This window comes from Lissotriton vulgaris, chromosome 9, assembly GCF_964263255.1.
Source record: "Lissotriton vulgaris chromosome 9, aLisVul1.2, whole genome shotgun sequence".
NCBI classification, from domain to species: Eukaryota; Metazoa; Chordata; class Amphibia; order Caudata; family Salamandridae; genus Lissotriton; species Lissotriton vulgaris.
The window spans coordinates 895,622,631-895,639,000 of NC_141697.1; the positions used below are offsets into that span (position 1 = coordinate 895,622,631).

Sequence of the window (16,370 nt, forward strand, 5' to 3'; positions counted from 1 at the left end):
AACGCCGTTCTTGATCATATGCCCCCATGTGTCCTCTTGTTGCCTATCACAAATGTATTCTAATTTCCTGTTTTCTCTTTCAAGCAAGTTCTTTGTCAGTTCCAGTGCAAGTGACCCAGTTGGAGAATGACACAGTACTGGTTCTGATGGATCGTAAGTAAAAAAGAACGTTCTTCGAGAATATTTTGTCCTCCTTCCCAGTTCACATACTTTGCGTTGTTGCACTATGTTGACACGCTTGCGAGAATGTGACTACAAGAGTTATACAGAGTACCAGTCTATCTAGGGTTCAACACATGTCTCATTTTAAAGCTATGTCCATCTGCATCACTAGGAGTAACATCCACTCTTGGCTTCCACTCCAACAAAGAAAATCAAGGATGCATACTAAAATAACACTTGTTCACCTAAACAATAATTTAAGTTATATAAAAAAGCAATATAGTTACATAAATACTGCTATCTTGGTCAGTGTTACCAACCTTATTATGACTGGATTAGAGTAGGACTGATACCATTTAAGAGCATAACAATATTGTTATGTTTGTAGAAACTTGAATGTTAATATTTGTTCTCTGGATTTCTGTATTTTTCTGTTTACAACTGAGGTCCTGGGAAAAAAGGTTTAACTTTTATTTTCGGAACACTGCATAGTTAATGAACCAAGTAGGTATGCGTTTTAGCTTGATCGTTTTCTTTATAACTAGATTGGTTTAGGAATTTTAACCTACTTATTTTTTAACATTTTGGTATTGCTAAACATGTATTGCATGTACTTTTACCTGTTGAGGACCTCTCTTCTTGGCCCTCATTCCTATGGATAAGCTAAGGATTTCTCAGAAATACATACTTTTGTTATATCACCCTGGAGTTCAGCCCAGCTTACTGTGACCTATTTGTGCAACAGACTAACAATCCAGATTTGTATCCCCTTTTGATGAAAGAAACATCCTGTGTCCCCCCCATTCAAAAACTCACCTTGTAATGGCTTTCCTTAACTCCCACTCCCATTCCATTACAGAAACAACCTGTGTAGACAAATGTAACCTCCTGCCCACACCCGAAAGGCAAATGCAGACTTCAAAACTGTTCCTTGTACAGCCGCTTACCCTATACCCTAAAACAAGAGTGCAGCTAAGTAAACACCACCTGGATCCCATGGGCATTATATATGTTTTGATATGTTCAGCTACATCACACTTAGACTACCTGAGCCCTAAAGTAATGCAAGTCCTGGTGATACTGCTTGGTCCACGGTACTGAAGCAACCTTCACTCTACTCTGAGATTGCATATTTGATCCAGAGAAGAACGACTCCTTCCCTTTGTTGTTACCTCTTGTCCTTTTGGCAGCATTTGACACATTACATCACAACATACATTACATGCCACCTCAAAGCTTTAGCAGATAGCCTCACTCTGTCCGCTGCTGGTTCCTGGTGTTAGATTGGTCAAAGTATAAATCTAAACCAAACCAGTTACTTGTAGAGTCTTATAAGGATCTCACTATCCCTAACGCTCTTTGGCATTTCCATGAAACATTCAAGGGACCTTCAAAGATAACACCACAGGGGTTTCTATTAATACATGGACAACAACCAAGTAACAGACTCCAGCATCAAATATGTATCTGAAGTCCTGAAAGACAGGAAATCATGAATGGTACAGATCTGCCTTAGTGTGATGGACTGTAGTTCTAGTCCTGATTCTACCCTCTAATCGCCTCTTCTAGAGTATGTGGTTAGAAACTGAAGAGTAATCTTGATTGCTCGCTTCGGTTCGCCACACAGATAGCAGCAGACACTAATTGGCCCCACTACTAGCTCAAGGTCAATGATTCCTTGTATTCCTCTCCAAAACTGTCCTTTCGTCATATGTGTCTTCAACAAACATTGCCTATGTCAATACATTGATGCAAGCCTACCTGACAACCACATCCACAGAATACAGAGAAGATCAAGCAAAGTGACTCTTCTCATCTTCGGCCTGTAGAAAATACAACCAGTCACAACAAATCTTAAAACATTCTACTGTTTACCATTTAATATCATATTACACTTGAGAGTACTATGCCTGTCTCATTGTCACCATCTTCAAAGGCCTACAAAGCAAAATGCATGATACCATGCATCTTATACCCTCTTATCTGCTCTCAATAAGCCTTCTCAACATCCATAAAAGCAAGTGAAAAGCCTGTGAAGGGAGCCTTTTCTCCATTACTCTCCCCTATGACTGAGGAATGAGCTCTCCCTAATAATGTGCAAACCCCAACATTGATACACTTAGGAGCAGCCCTTAAAACTCAACCCTCTCCACTCCATCTGACCTTTTGATTCCTACCCCTTTCAGAGTCGCCCTCCCTGCTCTTGTTATCTGACTGTTAAATCTTATGAGCTCTATGCTGCTTGCTTAGTAATTCTTTGCTTATATTATCTTGTGATCAGTTAGTAATGATGTGCTAAGACTCCTGCTACTTGCTTCCTGCTGCATCAGCACTGAGAAGCAATTTAGTTTGTAGTGTATCCTATATACGACAAAGTAAACATAAAATGTACTCTCATGCAAGCTTAAAACTTTATTCTCTCTAAGAGTTCCTTCATCGACAACCTTCAATAGGTAAAATAATTTTTTCATTTTTATCTCTTGTCAATGAGAACCTCATACTTTCTTCTATTTGCAATTCAATGTAAATGACATTCTTCCTTTGATTCGTTAAAATGACACGTTATTTAATTCAAATTCATCATAATGGCAGGATTTGGGGTGCATATTCGTTTACTATTTAATATTCTGTCTTTCAATTTGTTAATTTGAGCTTTCTTTTAACATATTTCCCCTTGTCCCAATGGGTTTCAGATCATGTGGGGACCTTCCCCTGGGGTGGGGGCAGAGAAAATTTCAAATTTAAAATATATCATTTGAAAATCCTAAGAACCAAGCATAATCAATAATACATCTTTAAGGAAAAACAAAGCACTGGATATAACAAAAATACATACTGGAAATTATCAAAATGCATGCCTATAAAAATTGAAATCCTTGGCAAGGTGATAACAGATTCTAAGGGACATGTGTACACATATCGGTGGTAAAATGGGTGCCATCATGGAAAACAGCCACTTTGTATTCTTTTTTATGTAACTCTTTTTATTGGTATTTCTATATTAAACAATATAATAACTGGGTCAGCATAGAATATAAGGCACTTCCACATTCTCAGGAACATAGATAAACAAGTAAACATTTCTATTATAGTACGTATGTGATTCAAGTACATATACAAAAATAAGGTGTCCAAGGGTCTCATATCTTAAGTTTGTGAGGTCAGCCTCTCGCTAAATATATCTACCTCTTCATAATAGTGCCTGTATCCATCCCTTGAAGCATTTATCCTGCTGATCGTGTCGTTAGAGATGTCCAGTGTTTTGCAGCGTCATGTTCTGATAATAGAGAGCTGAGGCAAGTACGACCTAGCACTTTTTAGAAGCCTTCCTCCTCCATTATTCCCAACTATAAGAGTTTGGAAAATAAGGTGATAGGGATTTTAAGCACTCTAGTGTTGGATTCCCAAAACGCATGAGGGGGAAATTCCAAGAATGGGGGTGCAGGGCCACAGAAGGAAGTAGGTGGTAAGTCCTCCAAGGAAACACCTTCAGAGACTCAGGCCCATAAAAAGATGGATAGTACATCCCACCCCACCTCTAGTGGTAAACAGAGTAGTGGGGATCTTTAGCTAAAACAAAATTCATGGACTGTGGGCTCTGCTTTGATTGTAAGAGGGGATTCAGCTTGTCCCAAGAAAAAGATATGCACTGGGGTTGTGAGTGTAGCCTTTGGGAATTACTCCTCAGATGAGGAAATCCTTATAGCTTTTAACTGGGAAACTGGGCCAGAAGGTGAGTAGGTAATTCCAGAGGGAAGTAGGCACTTCCATCCCATAGAGGTAAATGGAATTCCAATCACTGCCCTGAGGGGTGCCTATGCCAGTCACACCATTGTGCATGGCAAGCTGATATCCTCAACCCAGTAGTTACAAGAAGAGACTGCCAAAGTAAGGGCTGTCCCAGGCACAGTGACTGTTAGGCCTATGGCTTTAGTGCCCCTAAACATAGACGGGTCTCTTAGTTGGAACAGTGTGGTAGTCAGTTCAGACCTCCCCATTGTCTACTTGAAAATGACCTTCCAGGGGGTAGGCAGAGCCCAAAACAGGTATTGGTCCAGTGCCAGTCCTCTCCCAAGGATTCTGGTGGTGCTGACCTACTGTTAGTACTAGTAAGTCCCAAAGAAAGAGAAGGAGAAAAATGTGTAGGAAAGGAGGGCAACTTTTAGCCAAAGTTCCAGATCCTTCTCTTGCTGGAGAGGAGTCCACTGTTGGCACTGGTGAAGCCCTACCTGCCCCACAAGAAGTCCTGACTAGGCAGGCAACTGTTCAGCAGAAGGATGTGGCCCTGCAGCTGACAGACGAGAGAGTGGAAGCCCCCCACTCCAAAACAGCAGCAAGACCCCCTTAGCCCAAAGAAACCTATTTGTTAGCCCATCCACCTGTCAGTGGAGAGCTAAAGGTGGGGTTCTGAGTACTGACAGTTGTCAGCAGCCTATGCTGGGTTTTAGCCTTTATGGCGGCACTGTCCTTGGCATGGTGATCTGACCCCATGTCAAATAGCAAGTTAGGCCCCCTGACTCTGCTAGTCATGGTGAGGTTACTCTAGTTGTGGATAATCACTTTGCGTAAGCTAAGGGTTGCCCTGGCTTAGATAGAGTTAGCAGAAGTAGCTACCTCTATCCCCAAGGAAAGGAGGAAAAGTCAAACAGATCTAGTGCAGTTAAAAATGGGTCCTGTTACTGTTGGGCTAGCTTAGCTGCCCAGATGCAGTGACCTATACAGAAGGATATGAGGTCGAGTAGGCCCTGCATCAATGCAGCCTGTTCCCTTACTCTCCTCCTCGTCTAGCGAGGAAGACTCTCCCAGGTTGTGACTGAGTCTCCTGGCCTGTCGGCTGGAGAGGGGAGGTGTGTAGTAAACTAGGCTTTTGTTGTAGTTGTACTTATCCCCCTACTTTTTCCTCCCTTTTAAGCTACTAGATACTGATATTTGACTCTGACAGTGCACTGAAGCCTGCTAAACAGATCTCAATGCCAATACTCCTTCCCCAAAATAAGGTGTTTTCTAATTGTGCTACAATCGGCTAAGGACCATTGCAGGCTTTGGTGACATGGTGCAAACCATGAGTGAAAACATGACATGACATGACACTCTTCTGTTCGCCATGCCAAAGTCACTGCATCTAATATATGTAAGTTACCCCTACAGCAGCCCTTTGAGTCCTAAGGCAGGGTCCATTATATTTTATGTGAGGACTTATGTGCATGAGCAGATATGCTCCTATGATGTCTAGTTCTATTACTAGACATAATAAGTGAGCAGGGAAGCCGGCTTAAGGTATGTACAGGGCACTAGTCGAAATGAGTTCCCCAGCTATATCATGGCTTCACTGAAACCTATGATGTTTAGTAGAGAACACCTGGTAATAATAAACCCACACTGATTTTAGTGATGGATTTATTAATACATGCACCCAGAGGTTACCTTAGTGGTACCCCCTGAAACCTACCAGCCCTCTAGTGTGCTGGCTGTCTGGTCCAGTCCAGCCTGCCACCACAGATGAGTTTCTGGATCTCAAGGGTCAGAGTCCACGCTCAGGGGTCATGAACAATGGCTGCTCTAGAGGGAGGGTTTTTATACTCCTCCAGGGAGGCTGGTAAATTAGCATTCCAAGGGAGGGAGCTTCAAGGAGCCCACCGCAGATTACGCTAAAGTTGTCTCATCCTGCCTGATGTGCCTCCATAAGCCTGGGAGGACTCCCTGCTTCTATAAAGACCCAGGAACTCCTGTGGCGTAGCGGAGCTGCTTCCCTGCAACCTGCAGGCACTCCAAAAGAACTGTGAGGACTCCAGGCCACCGCAAAACTGACTCCAGAAACCAACTCTGAGCCCGTGCCTCCTACCCTGAGTTGAAGTGGGCCAACACTGCCAGTGTGATCCGCCAACACTCCAGAGATAAAGCCCACCTTGGGTTTACTCACAGGTGACTCACTGAAGCCGCCTGCAGCCTCTTTGTGCAGGTCCCCCTCTACCACGAATGTCTCCGGTGACCAAAACCTGACGCGTCAGAACACCTCTGTACCCAGCTGCCTTGGCCCGAGAAGAAGAGGACAAAAGGTGTCCCCACTCCCGAGCATCGTGAGACCTAAGCCCCATTGTTGTTTCAGCCTGAGTGGTCTCTCAGTCCCAGCTTGCAGCTTCTTTTCAACTGGTCTCGTAAGTCATTGTGAAGTACCTTTATGCAGTGTATGTCTTTCCTTTACAGGATAACATTACCACTTCAGAAATTGCAGTGTCCATCTTTAAAAACTGCTACCAAAATTAAAATTAAATTGTGAAGTCTGTTTATTTGCTCTGTACTGTAAATGTGGTCATTACTCCCACAAGTACATGTACCAAGCATTGTGTCTCTATCTTCCCTGTGAGTACCTAACAAGCTCCCCTCTTAGGATGACACCTGCCGAGTGCAATGATCACCCAAGACTATCGTAAGGGGAAGGGGAAAATTCTTTCTTTCTGAAGGACCCTCACTCACCACTAGTTGGTGACATGCTTCATCATTGGGTCCCCGCTGGGGTGACCGAATGTCCCCCCAGCGTGCTACAACGCCTGGTTACAGCGGAGCGGGATGTGGTGAGTGTAACAGTGCCCAAATTAGAATGTGACTATAAATGAGTGTACAAGTGTGTTAAAAAATCCAGAGGTTGTAGCCTTTACAAAAATCTTTAATAATGGCCAACCTGCATTGGATTAAAAGCAATGTGAACGGACTACGCAAGGTTCTGAGTTAAGGAACCGGAGTCCTGTTGAATATAAAAAATTGGTCAACATGTTTCTGCTGCTTTGGTTGCAATTTGCTCAGCATTCGTCAGGACCTACAAAAAAGTCTTCCGGTGGTGTGCGCGCGCTAAGGCGCACCCTCCCATGAGGCTCTAAGTGTAAAAAATATCTTATGTGATAATTCACCGGAAAGTCTCCGTAGTTAACCACTGCAATTCAGTTTATAACTCAGGATAAAAACTCACGTACTGATGGTTGAGTGCAATACTCTGGTCTTTATTAACCTTTCCCTGATAATGGGATTTATAAGAGCCATCTCTCTGGTAACATGGAGAGAAATCATTCAAATCGGTCTGTGGAAAGGAAACCACAGCCATCCTGACAGTTGAATCCCCTGAACAGAGTGTATGTTTTCAGTATTCATTCCTACACTTTCATACAGCCCATCAGTTCGTAAGGATCCTGAATAAAGGCACTACTCTCCAGTGATGTCTTCCGAACTCACTCTAGGCTATGGCACCTCCTTCCTCCCAATCAGTTCCTAGAGGTCAATTCACCACACATTCGAAGCAATCTGGGAGGTAAAGACAGGATCATGTGAGCCGGTGTGAGAGTGCCACTCCTTCACCATGGGCTTGGGCAGGCGTTGGATGCTACGCTGGAAAGCATTGCTTGGCATCCATGCACCGGGTCTGGGCTAGAGCTTGCCCCCTGCCATCAAAAACAGCACAAACTGTGCCCCTTTTCATGTATTGAGTCAGATTCCTGTTTGTGATGAACATTTAGGCACCCCAAGCACCACATACTTTTGTGTAGTAGTCCAGGGCCTCCAGTTGTAAACAATGCTTCTTTCATCTTCAAAGCTCCACATATACTTCAGAAATAGGAGGCAGCTGGAGAACCTGCCCACTTGTAGCTTGAACAAGCCTGGATCTGGTCTGTCCAGTTTTTGGTTTCCTAAAGTTCCTGTCCCTCCTACGCAGAAGATCCGTCACAGCTACAGTCCCTCAGATGACATTGGGTTCCCAGATGACATTACTATGTGGGGAAGAAAGGGTGGATGGTTCAAGTGAAAACTTAACAGTTCTAAAAAGAATAGTCAACTAAGAGACTAGAACATTTTCACTTTAGACACCCAATCATCCACACCTCTTATTGTGCTCCTCACTGCCCCAGCTGCACCCCTACAAGATATCTGGTCTCCATAGACACTTCCACTAATCCTTACACATAAATAAAGAGTGGTTGGGCCTACTATCAAAAGGAAATATTATCATAAACTGCTATGTGGAAAACTATGAACTAGTAGAGCAACACTTACTCTAAAAGGTAAATGAACATTTCTTCCCATCCACTCCAATACATCTGCAGAGATTTAGCCTAGAGGAGAGGGACAGTTACAAATAAGGCTCTCCTTGATTCAAATAAATTAACAGAACCCCTTTTATTTGTTTCACAGACACAATCATGCTTGTGAACCTCCAGGGACATCAGTTGAGGGGGTTTCCCAAACTCCTGTACAGTTTCGCCGTGGAATCTGTAGGTGAGTGACATTCCAAAATGATACATTTTCTTCTGTTTTCATGTTCCTCTGGTCTCTTTCGTACTTTCTCCCATTCACATTGCTTTCTCCTTCTTCTATGGCCACACCGACTCTGACTAATTATTTCCCTCTCTCTCTCCTTCTAATTTACCTCAGCTTCTTAACTTCCATTATGGCTGCTCCTTCCCAGCCTTCTCACTTGCTCTCTCTTCTTCATCTTTCCAATTCCTCTCATATGACCTCTTCATTCTGTGCCCCAACTCAGGTGACTCCTTCTACCACCACCCTTGCCACGTTATTCTCATCTCTCCTTTATTTTCTTCAGGCCCTATGTTCAGCCTTTTTTCAGATGGCACAAGCCACCCCAGATGCATTGAAAAATAGCCCTTGGCTGCTATATATATCTAGAACTTGAGTCAGTCCTCTATGTCCTTTTATTACAAAAGTGGCCTGACCCATGGGGGAGACCAATGATAGCATAACTGCAGGGGAAGGAATTACTATGGCCCCACCTATTGGACTGGCACATAAAACCACCTTAATGTTCTTTGTAGGGTCTGAAACTATTTGGGGGTCATAACAACTGCAGAGCATCTTCTTGTTCTTAAGTGTAGCTATTTGATCTTCCATCATTCCCACATAGCATCAGCCTTAAACAGTTCTCTCTTTGGCTTTGTCAGTGATATAAGGTTATGATTAAATATCCCCAATATGTGACCATTCCTGTACTTCTGGTACATATTGGGTAGATCTAACATAATGACTTTCTTCAGATCAGACATTGCTCCCTCCACCAATAAATACTACCTAACAAACTCAATGTCTGACTTCAGAAATTCTCAGTTGGTGCGGCGAAGTATCGGCACCACACTGTCATAAATTCTCTTTAATACAGCTCATTGCGCAAACACACATCATTGTTTGAGCTTGATGCATGTACTAACGTATCATCACTGATGCTGACCACACCAGTCATCCTAGAAAATGTCTCATATACATAATTCCGAAACTTGTCAGCAGAGGTGGCAATACCGAAATGGAGACATATGTGACATGAGTAGCCTGGGAATAGAGAGTGCGGTGAATCATCTGCAGGACTTTTCAAGAAGCAGCTGGTGAGAGTAACTTGCCTCTATCTCTTGACTGCTGTGTTGGACATTCACATGTCCACACCGATACTGATGTCCTACTTCCGCTTTAGTTTTAGAGCAATGACTTATGGTGAGGTCCAAGGAGTGGTTCCATGTACAATTTCAAGAATTACAGCCCTCTTCAGCTTTTCAAGGTTCTACGTGGACCAGACAGCATAAGGAAAGGAATGTTTCTGTGACACAAGTCTTCCATTTGAACTAGAGGGTTAATGTGCATCTTAATGCTACTCCCTTTCAGGTATCCAGTGCCCTGCAAAAGGTCTTTAAAGTCACCCAGCATATCTTCCAGTGAACCAGACTGGACACCAAAAGCAAAATGATGAGTTGCAGTGTCTCAGCAGACATTTTGTTGGGAATTGTGCCACCGGTTCCCTGTTTAAATATTGATGTAAAAAATATAGTTTACAGAAATATCGATGTAAAAATATCAAATACAAAAATATCGACTCCCCATACTTAAACAGGCAAGTACAATAATATTGAATCAAAAATATCGAAGTAAAAAATATCGATGTAAAAAATTTCAACTTAAAAAATGTATATAGCTTAAACTAAATATATTAAATAATATTAATATTTACAAGCGGAGGTTCCTGGCTTCATCTACGCTCTAGCCCATCAGCCCAGCAGCGCACCGGTCTCCCAGCCCACCTCTCGCCGCACCCGCTCCGCGGGTGCCGCTTCGTTGGTGGCCGTTGGTAGAGGCAGCACCTTGGAGGAGCAACTTAGGACACAGGCGGCAAGGCGGTAAGGGGCGCAAGGAACCAGCGGGGCTGCGAGCGTGCGGGGACTTCATTTCCCAGAAGTCCCTGCAAGACCGACGGAGAGCTTCCGGTCCGCTCTCCCTGCTGGCCCGCCCCCCGCCCATCACAGGCTGTTAAAAGTGTTCCTGCCCTACTATCCTGTGGGACACTTACTCAGTTTTACAAGCGGAGGTTCCTGGCTTCATCTACGCTCTAGCCCATCAGCCCAGCAGCGCACCGGTCTCCCAGCCCACCTCTCGCGGCACCCGCTCCGCGGGTGCTGCTTCGTTGGTGGGCGTTGGTAGAGGCAGCACCTTGGAGGAGCAACTTAGGACACAGGCGGCAAGGCGGTAAGGGGCGCGAGGAACCAGCAGGGCTGCGAGCGTGCGGGGACTTCATTTCCCAGAAGTCCCTGCAAGACCGACGGAGAGCTTCCGGTCCGCTCTCCCTGCTGGCCCGCCCCCCGCCCATCACAGGCTGTTAAAAGTGTTCCTGCCCTACTATCCTTTGGGACACTTACTCAGTTTTACAAGCGGAGGTTCCTGGCTTCATCTACGCTCTAGCCCATCATCCCAGCAGCGCACTGGTCTCCCAGCCCACCTCTCGCCGCACCCGCTCCGCGGGTGCCGCTTCGTTGGTGGGCGTTGGTAGAGACAGCACCTTGGAGGAGCAACTTAGGACACAGGCGGCAAGGCGGTAAGGGGCGCGAGGAACCAGCGGGGCTGCGAGCGTGCGGGGACTTCATTTCCCAGAAGTCCCTGCAAGACCGACGGAGAGCTTCCGGTCCGCTCTCCCTGCTGGCCCGCCCCCCGCCCATTACAGGCTGTTAAAAGTGTTCCTGCCCTACTATCCCGTGGGACACTTACTCAGTTTTACAAGCGGAGGTTCCTGGCTTCATCTACGCTCTAGCCCATCAGCCCAGCAGCGCACCGGTCTCCCAGCCCACCTCTCGCCGCACCCGCTCCGCGGGTGCCGCTTCGTTGGTGGGCGTTGGTAGAGGCAGCACCTTGGAGGAGCAACTTAGGACACAGGCGGCAAGGCGGTAAGGGGCGCGAGGAACCTGCGGGGCTGCGAGCGTGCGGGGACTTCATTTGCCAGAAGTCCCTGCAAGACCGACGGAGAGCTTCCGGTCCGCTCTCCCTGCTGGCCCGCCCCCCGCCCTTTCCGCCTTCTACATAATAACATCCCACTCCCGCAGCGCGGGACGCAGCCCGGGCGAAGACGGGGCAAAGACAGGGCCGTTTTAGGCCGTTATAGACCGATTAAGACCGGACCGGGCCATCCCTCTTGGTTTTTATGTGAGATATTTAGTTGGGTCCATTGCTTAGTTTTAATTCTTTTAAAGCCCACAAAATGTCTGTCCGTAAAACTAGGAGTAAGTCTACTAAAACCTCGAAAAAGGCAACAGGCACTCTAGACGATTTTATCACTAGGACTAGTCTCTCAATTGATAACGAGATAACCAAACTCCAGCACAGAGTATCCCTAGAGTTAGAGTCTGCTAGGAGGCTCTCTACCGAACTAGCGCTAAAGAAAAAATCCTCTCTAGGTAGTATTGCTACCTCAAAAACTCCTGAGCGCACGACTGGTCCCATGCCAATTATCACCCTGGCCGAGGTTCACTCAATTGCAGAGGAAACAACCCCCCTTATCAATCATGACCCCGTACCTACTGGACCCTCTGTCAGTGTTGAATCCGAAAGTTTACCATCTTCGGATCCTCTGTTAGGGAATACCGAGGTCGTTAAAAATAGAGAGAAGCAAAAGGCACTGGTGGAAATAGAGTCAAACAAAGGCCATGTGCCTGCTAAGGTATCATTAAAACACAAGAGAAAACGCAAACACTTAACTGCATATGCTAGGAAAAAGGCAAAGGTAGCCCTTACCCAAAACATTATAGGGGGTGCCTCATACACGCCTAGTGTAACTACTGATAACATCATCTCAGACCAAGCACCTTCAATTTCAGAGAGTGGTAATGACAGTAAAGTTGAGCAAAACTCGATTGTAATGGTTGACCACTCCATTCATGAGGGCCAGAGAGACTCTTCGAGTATGATAGAACAAGAAGGGGGAAGGGAAGAGTTTCTCAAACTGGTGTGGGAGACGCTTAAGAGACTACTTAGGCCGCTAGAAGTCAGGTTAACTGGCATTGAGAACCAGTTGCTTGAGGTTGAGAAAAGTGTTATCACACTATCTAGCCTAAGCCTTAATTGTACTGATGCATTCATAGCCCCCAAGCAAGCTCCAGCCACTGCTCCTGTGTTACCTTCGAACAAAAACTCAACTAGTTCACAGCAGCAAAAAGAGGGAACAGTTAAAAACATAAATATAAAACTATCAACCAACATCACTGAAAAATCAAACCCAGTGCCCTCAACTTCATCATCTCTAAATACCACTAATAAATCTGTGCAGAAAGGTGGTGTCAAAAATAAAATGTCCCAAATGCCAAATGATACCATTACTAATTCTCCTATCACGAATGTATTGGCTTCACAGAAACCCCTACCTAATCCTCCTACCCACCCTCATGTTATCCCTGCTAGTAGTAAACCCCTGTCTGATAGATCCTTTGCCAATACTGCTAGCAAGCCAAATCATCAATCTGGTCATGCGTATAATAACTTTAAAGGAGGGTATATAGATTTGCCACCTGATGCCAGCCCATTTGTAGCCGTTCTAACAGGGGTACCTGAATTAGAAAGCCAATATGAAGAGAATTTCCAATCTCTGAAGAACAAAGTGATATATTGGCTAAACTCAAACAAACCCATTCCGAACCACATGAAAAGCAAAATCCTTATGGTTCGTAGGGTGCCGTGGGTGGGACCCATGGTCAAATCAACTACGGGTGACTGTATAGTCATTTCCTTTGAGGAACCCCATAGTGCCGAACAGATTTGCAAATGGAAATCATACGGTGATACACACCCAATTGAAGCTAGGCCCCTATCGTATTTCTACCCTCCACCCAAGCCTATACAATATGGGCCTAATTGGAATACTGCACCCAGGCCTATACAATATGGGCCTAATTGGAATACTGCCAACCAGTATCACGGCTACGCACCTAATTTGGCTAGACAGGTTGATCGAAACATGTGGTCTGGTATCCCTACCTTTAATAGGTATAGTTGTTTAGATGCCGTCGACTGACTTGGAACTATGCCAGATTGTATTCCCAAGCTGTATGACATCTACTGCACCCTTGGTAAGGATAAATCTTGTCCCAGAACAGACTCACGCACGACCACTGAGAGTAGGGGTGTCGTAGATAGAAAGTGTAGTAGTATGTGTAATTATCAGAATACAAAACTGTCTCTACCGGCTGATAAAGTACGTTACAGTCTGGGTATGGGTTGTCTGGACGGGGGGACCAATGCTGTAGCTAGAGATATGGCTAAAGAGCCAGAGAAAGAACATGCCGATTTACAACTGGGTAGTGTACTTCACCAGTCGGTATCCATGTCAGTTCTTGATGAACAGAGCCTAACACCACGTATGCTTATTCTATCATGGAATATCGCTGGTGTTAGTAAAAATCTAAAGGATCCTGAATGGGCTGACTATGTTGACACCAGTGACTTCTGTTTGCTACAAGAAACTTGGGCGATTGAAGTACCACACAGGGTCGGATATAAAACGTATGGGAATGAGGCAGTCCAGTCTGACGGAGGGAGACCATCAGGGGGTCTGATCATATGGCTTAAAATTACTCTGGTCATGAGGGTTGAATTAATTGGCACAGGTACTCCTGACATTCTGGCTCTAAAGGTTGTACCCCCAAATGGAAATGAATGTTACATCATTAATGTCTATAATAGACCAATTGGCCATTCTAAGGTTTCACCTACTTTGGAAACACTGGATTTCTTTTTGAAAAATGTTGTTGGAGATACTCCGGTTATATTGGGAGGTGACTTGAACTGCAACTTTGAACCTGTTTCCGGCATCAATGATGTTTTTGAGGATGAGGACCAAGTGTATAAAATTCCCCAGCTTGAAACCTCAAAATTTGTTAAGTATTCAACCTTGGCCAGCCAACTGCTAAGGCTCACTGCAGATCATGGCCTTAGAGCATGTAACGGCCGACTTCCCTCGGACCTGAAAAAACACCCAACCTTTGTGAAAGCTAATAGCAATTTAGACTTTATACTTGCTTCACTTAGTATTTGGCATTTTCTGATTGACCTAAAAGTGGCAAGTAGGGGGGAAAGTGATCACTATCCTCTGGAACTTTACATTGATGTGCAAATGTTTAGTGACATTCTCACCAACCCAGCTATCTCACCAACTGAGAACACCAACGGAAAAAAGTGTGAGGATGTACACGTAAATAACAATAGACGTGCAGTAAAATGGCCGCAAATTTTGGCGGATGGCGAGGCTCTGGCATCGGTGTACTCTCTTTTTGAAAAAACATTTGAGCATATAGTTTGACAACCCTTTCTATCTGTACACTTTGAACACTTTGTCAAACTGCACAATGCATTCTTTAGTAAACTAAAAACCTACTTGTCAAAAATGCCAAAGAAAAAACAACAAAACATAAGAGTGGGAAGTCACGGAAAGCTATGGTACGACCACTCATGTAGGATGGCTAAGAGAAACCTATTACTTGCTATCAAAAACAAATCACAAGATGAAGTTAAACTTGCAAGGGAGGAATATAAATGTACCCAAAAAACAGCAAAAAAACTATGGGAGGACTCGACTTGGGCTGAAATGCTAGCAGCTGCAAAGACTAATGACAACGTTGGCTTTTGGAGGTTGGTGGCAAAGGAGGGTCACGCAGGTAGAGCTGTGAAGGATATGTTTCTGGACGAAATGACATGGGTGACCCATTTTACATCCCTTTACAAACAATATGATGGCGATATCAATAAGATCTCATGGTCTCCTCCTCCTATTGAACCCCTTAATTTTACACTGGAGGAAACAATAAGGGCGATTAATGAACTAAAAAACACTAAAGCACCAGGCCCTGACAAAATACCTGGGGACCTGTATAAGCACGATATCGGGGTATGGGCCCCCTATGTGAACCGTCTGTTTAATATTCTGTCCACAAATTGTCGCTTTCCGGATAGTTGGCGTGCAGCGGAAGTTGTGTTGATCTTCAAGAAGGGGAATAGACTGATACCCTCTAATTATAGACCAATCAGTCTTATGGACACCCTGCAAAAACTATATGCCAAACACTTATTATTTCGGATCAATGACTGGCTGGAGGACTCTAAAATAATTTCTAAATTTCAAGCTGGGTTTAGGAGTAAGACCAGCACCATAGACCAAATATTTCGATTCTGTTGTTTGATCTGGAAGTATGTGCATATTAGGAAAGGCCATTTGTACGTAGCTTTTGTCGATCTAAGAGCTGCATTCGACCTTGTGCCTCGCAGCTTGCTCTGGAAAACCTTAAGTGAAGCAGGCCTGCCAGGGTGTCTTCTATCACAAATAGTTGAGCTGCATGTTGGAAATTTTGCAAACATTAGGTGGGATCCAAATGGTGAGCTGACGCGTAACATTCCTATTGAGCGTGGGGTTCGCCAAGGGTGCGTCTTGGCCCCTACCTTGTTTTCTCTATTTATTAATGACGCTCCAGATTTTTTGAATGGTTGTATTAATGATTCCCCGCAGCTCAATGGAGAAAGGGTGCCTGCGTTGCTCTTCGCGGATGATACCATTCTCATATCCCAGACCAAGAAGGGACTCCAGGCACTCCTAAACTCCTTTAGCCGATACTGCATCACAAAGGGTCTGGAAATCAATGCAGACAAAACGAAATGTATGGCATTAAATCCCAGCAAACCTGATAGAGGGTTCTTGACCTTGAATAATCAGAAATTAGGAATTGTGGAAAACTTTTCTTATTTGGGTGTTGCACTTGACTCGAAGCTAAGTTGGAAAGCCCAAATTGAGAAGAGTAAGATATCATATGCCCACAACTCAAAGCCAATCATTCGCAGATTTAACGCTAGCACAAGCAAGAGTGTAACCCCTGTTTTAGAGCTTTTTAAATTTAAAATTCAATCTGCCGTGTTGTATG

General features: G+C 44.5%; 1 protein-coding gene across 2 annotated transcripts in view; it reads left to right on the plus strand.

Annotated features, from left to right (window-relative positions):
• The window catches only part of LOC147692459 (mitogen-activated protein kinase kinase kinase kinase 5-like), a 742,536-nt gene that overhangs the window by 649,991 nt on the left and 76,175 nt on the right, over nt 1-16,370 (plus strand). For both annotated transcript variants that reach the window (XM_086938659.1, XM_086938658.1), the window contains exons 28-29: nt 85-153; nt 8,341-8,424. In XM_086938659.1, the coding sequence (XP_086794785.1) occupies nt 85-153; nt 8,341-8,424 (153 nt within the window). The remainder of the gene's footprint in view (nt 1-84; nt 154-8,340; nt 8,425-16,370) is intronic.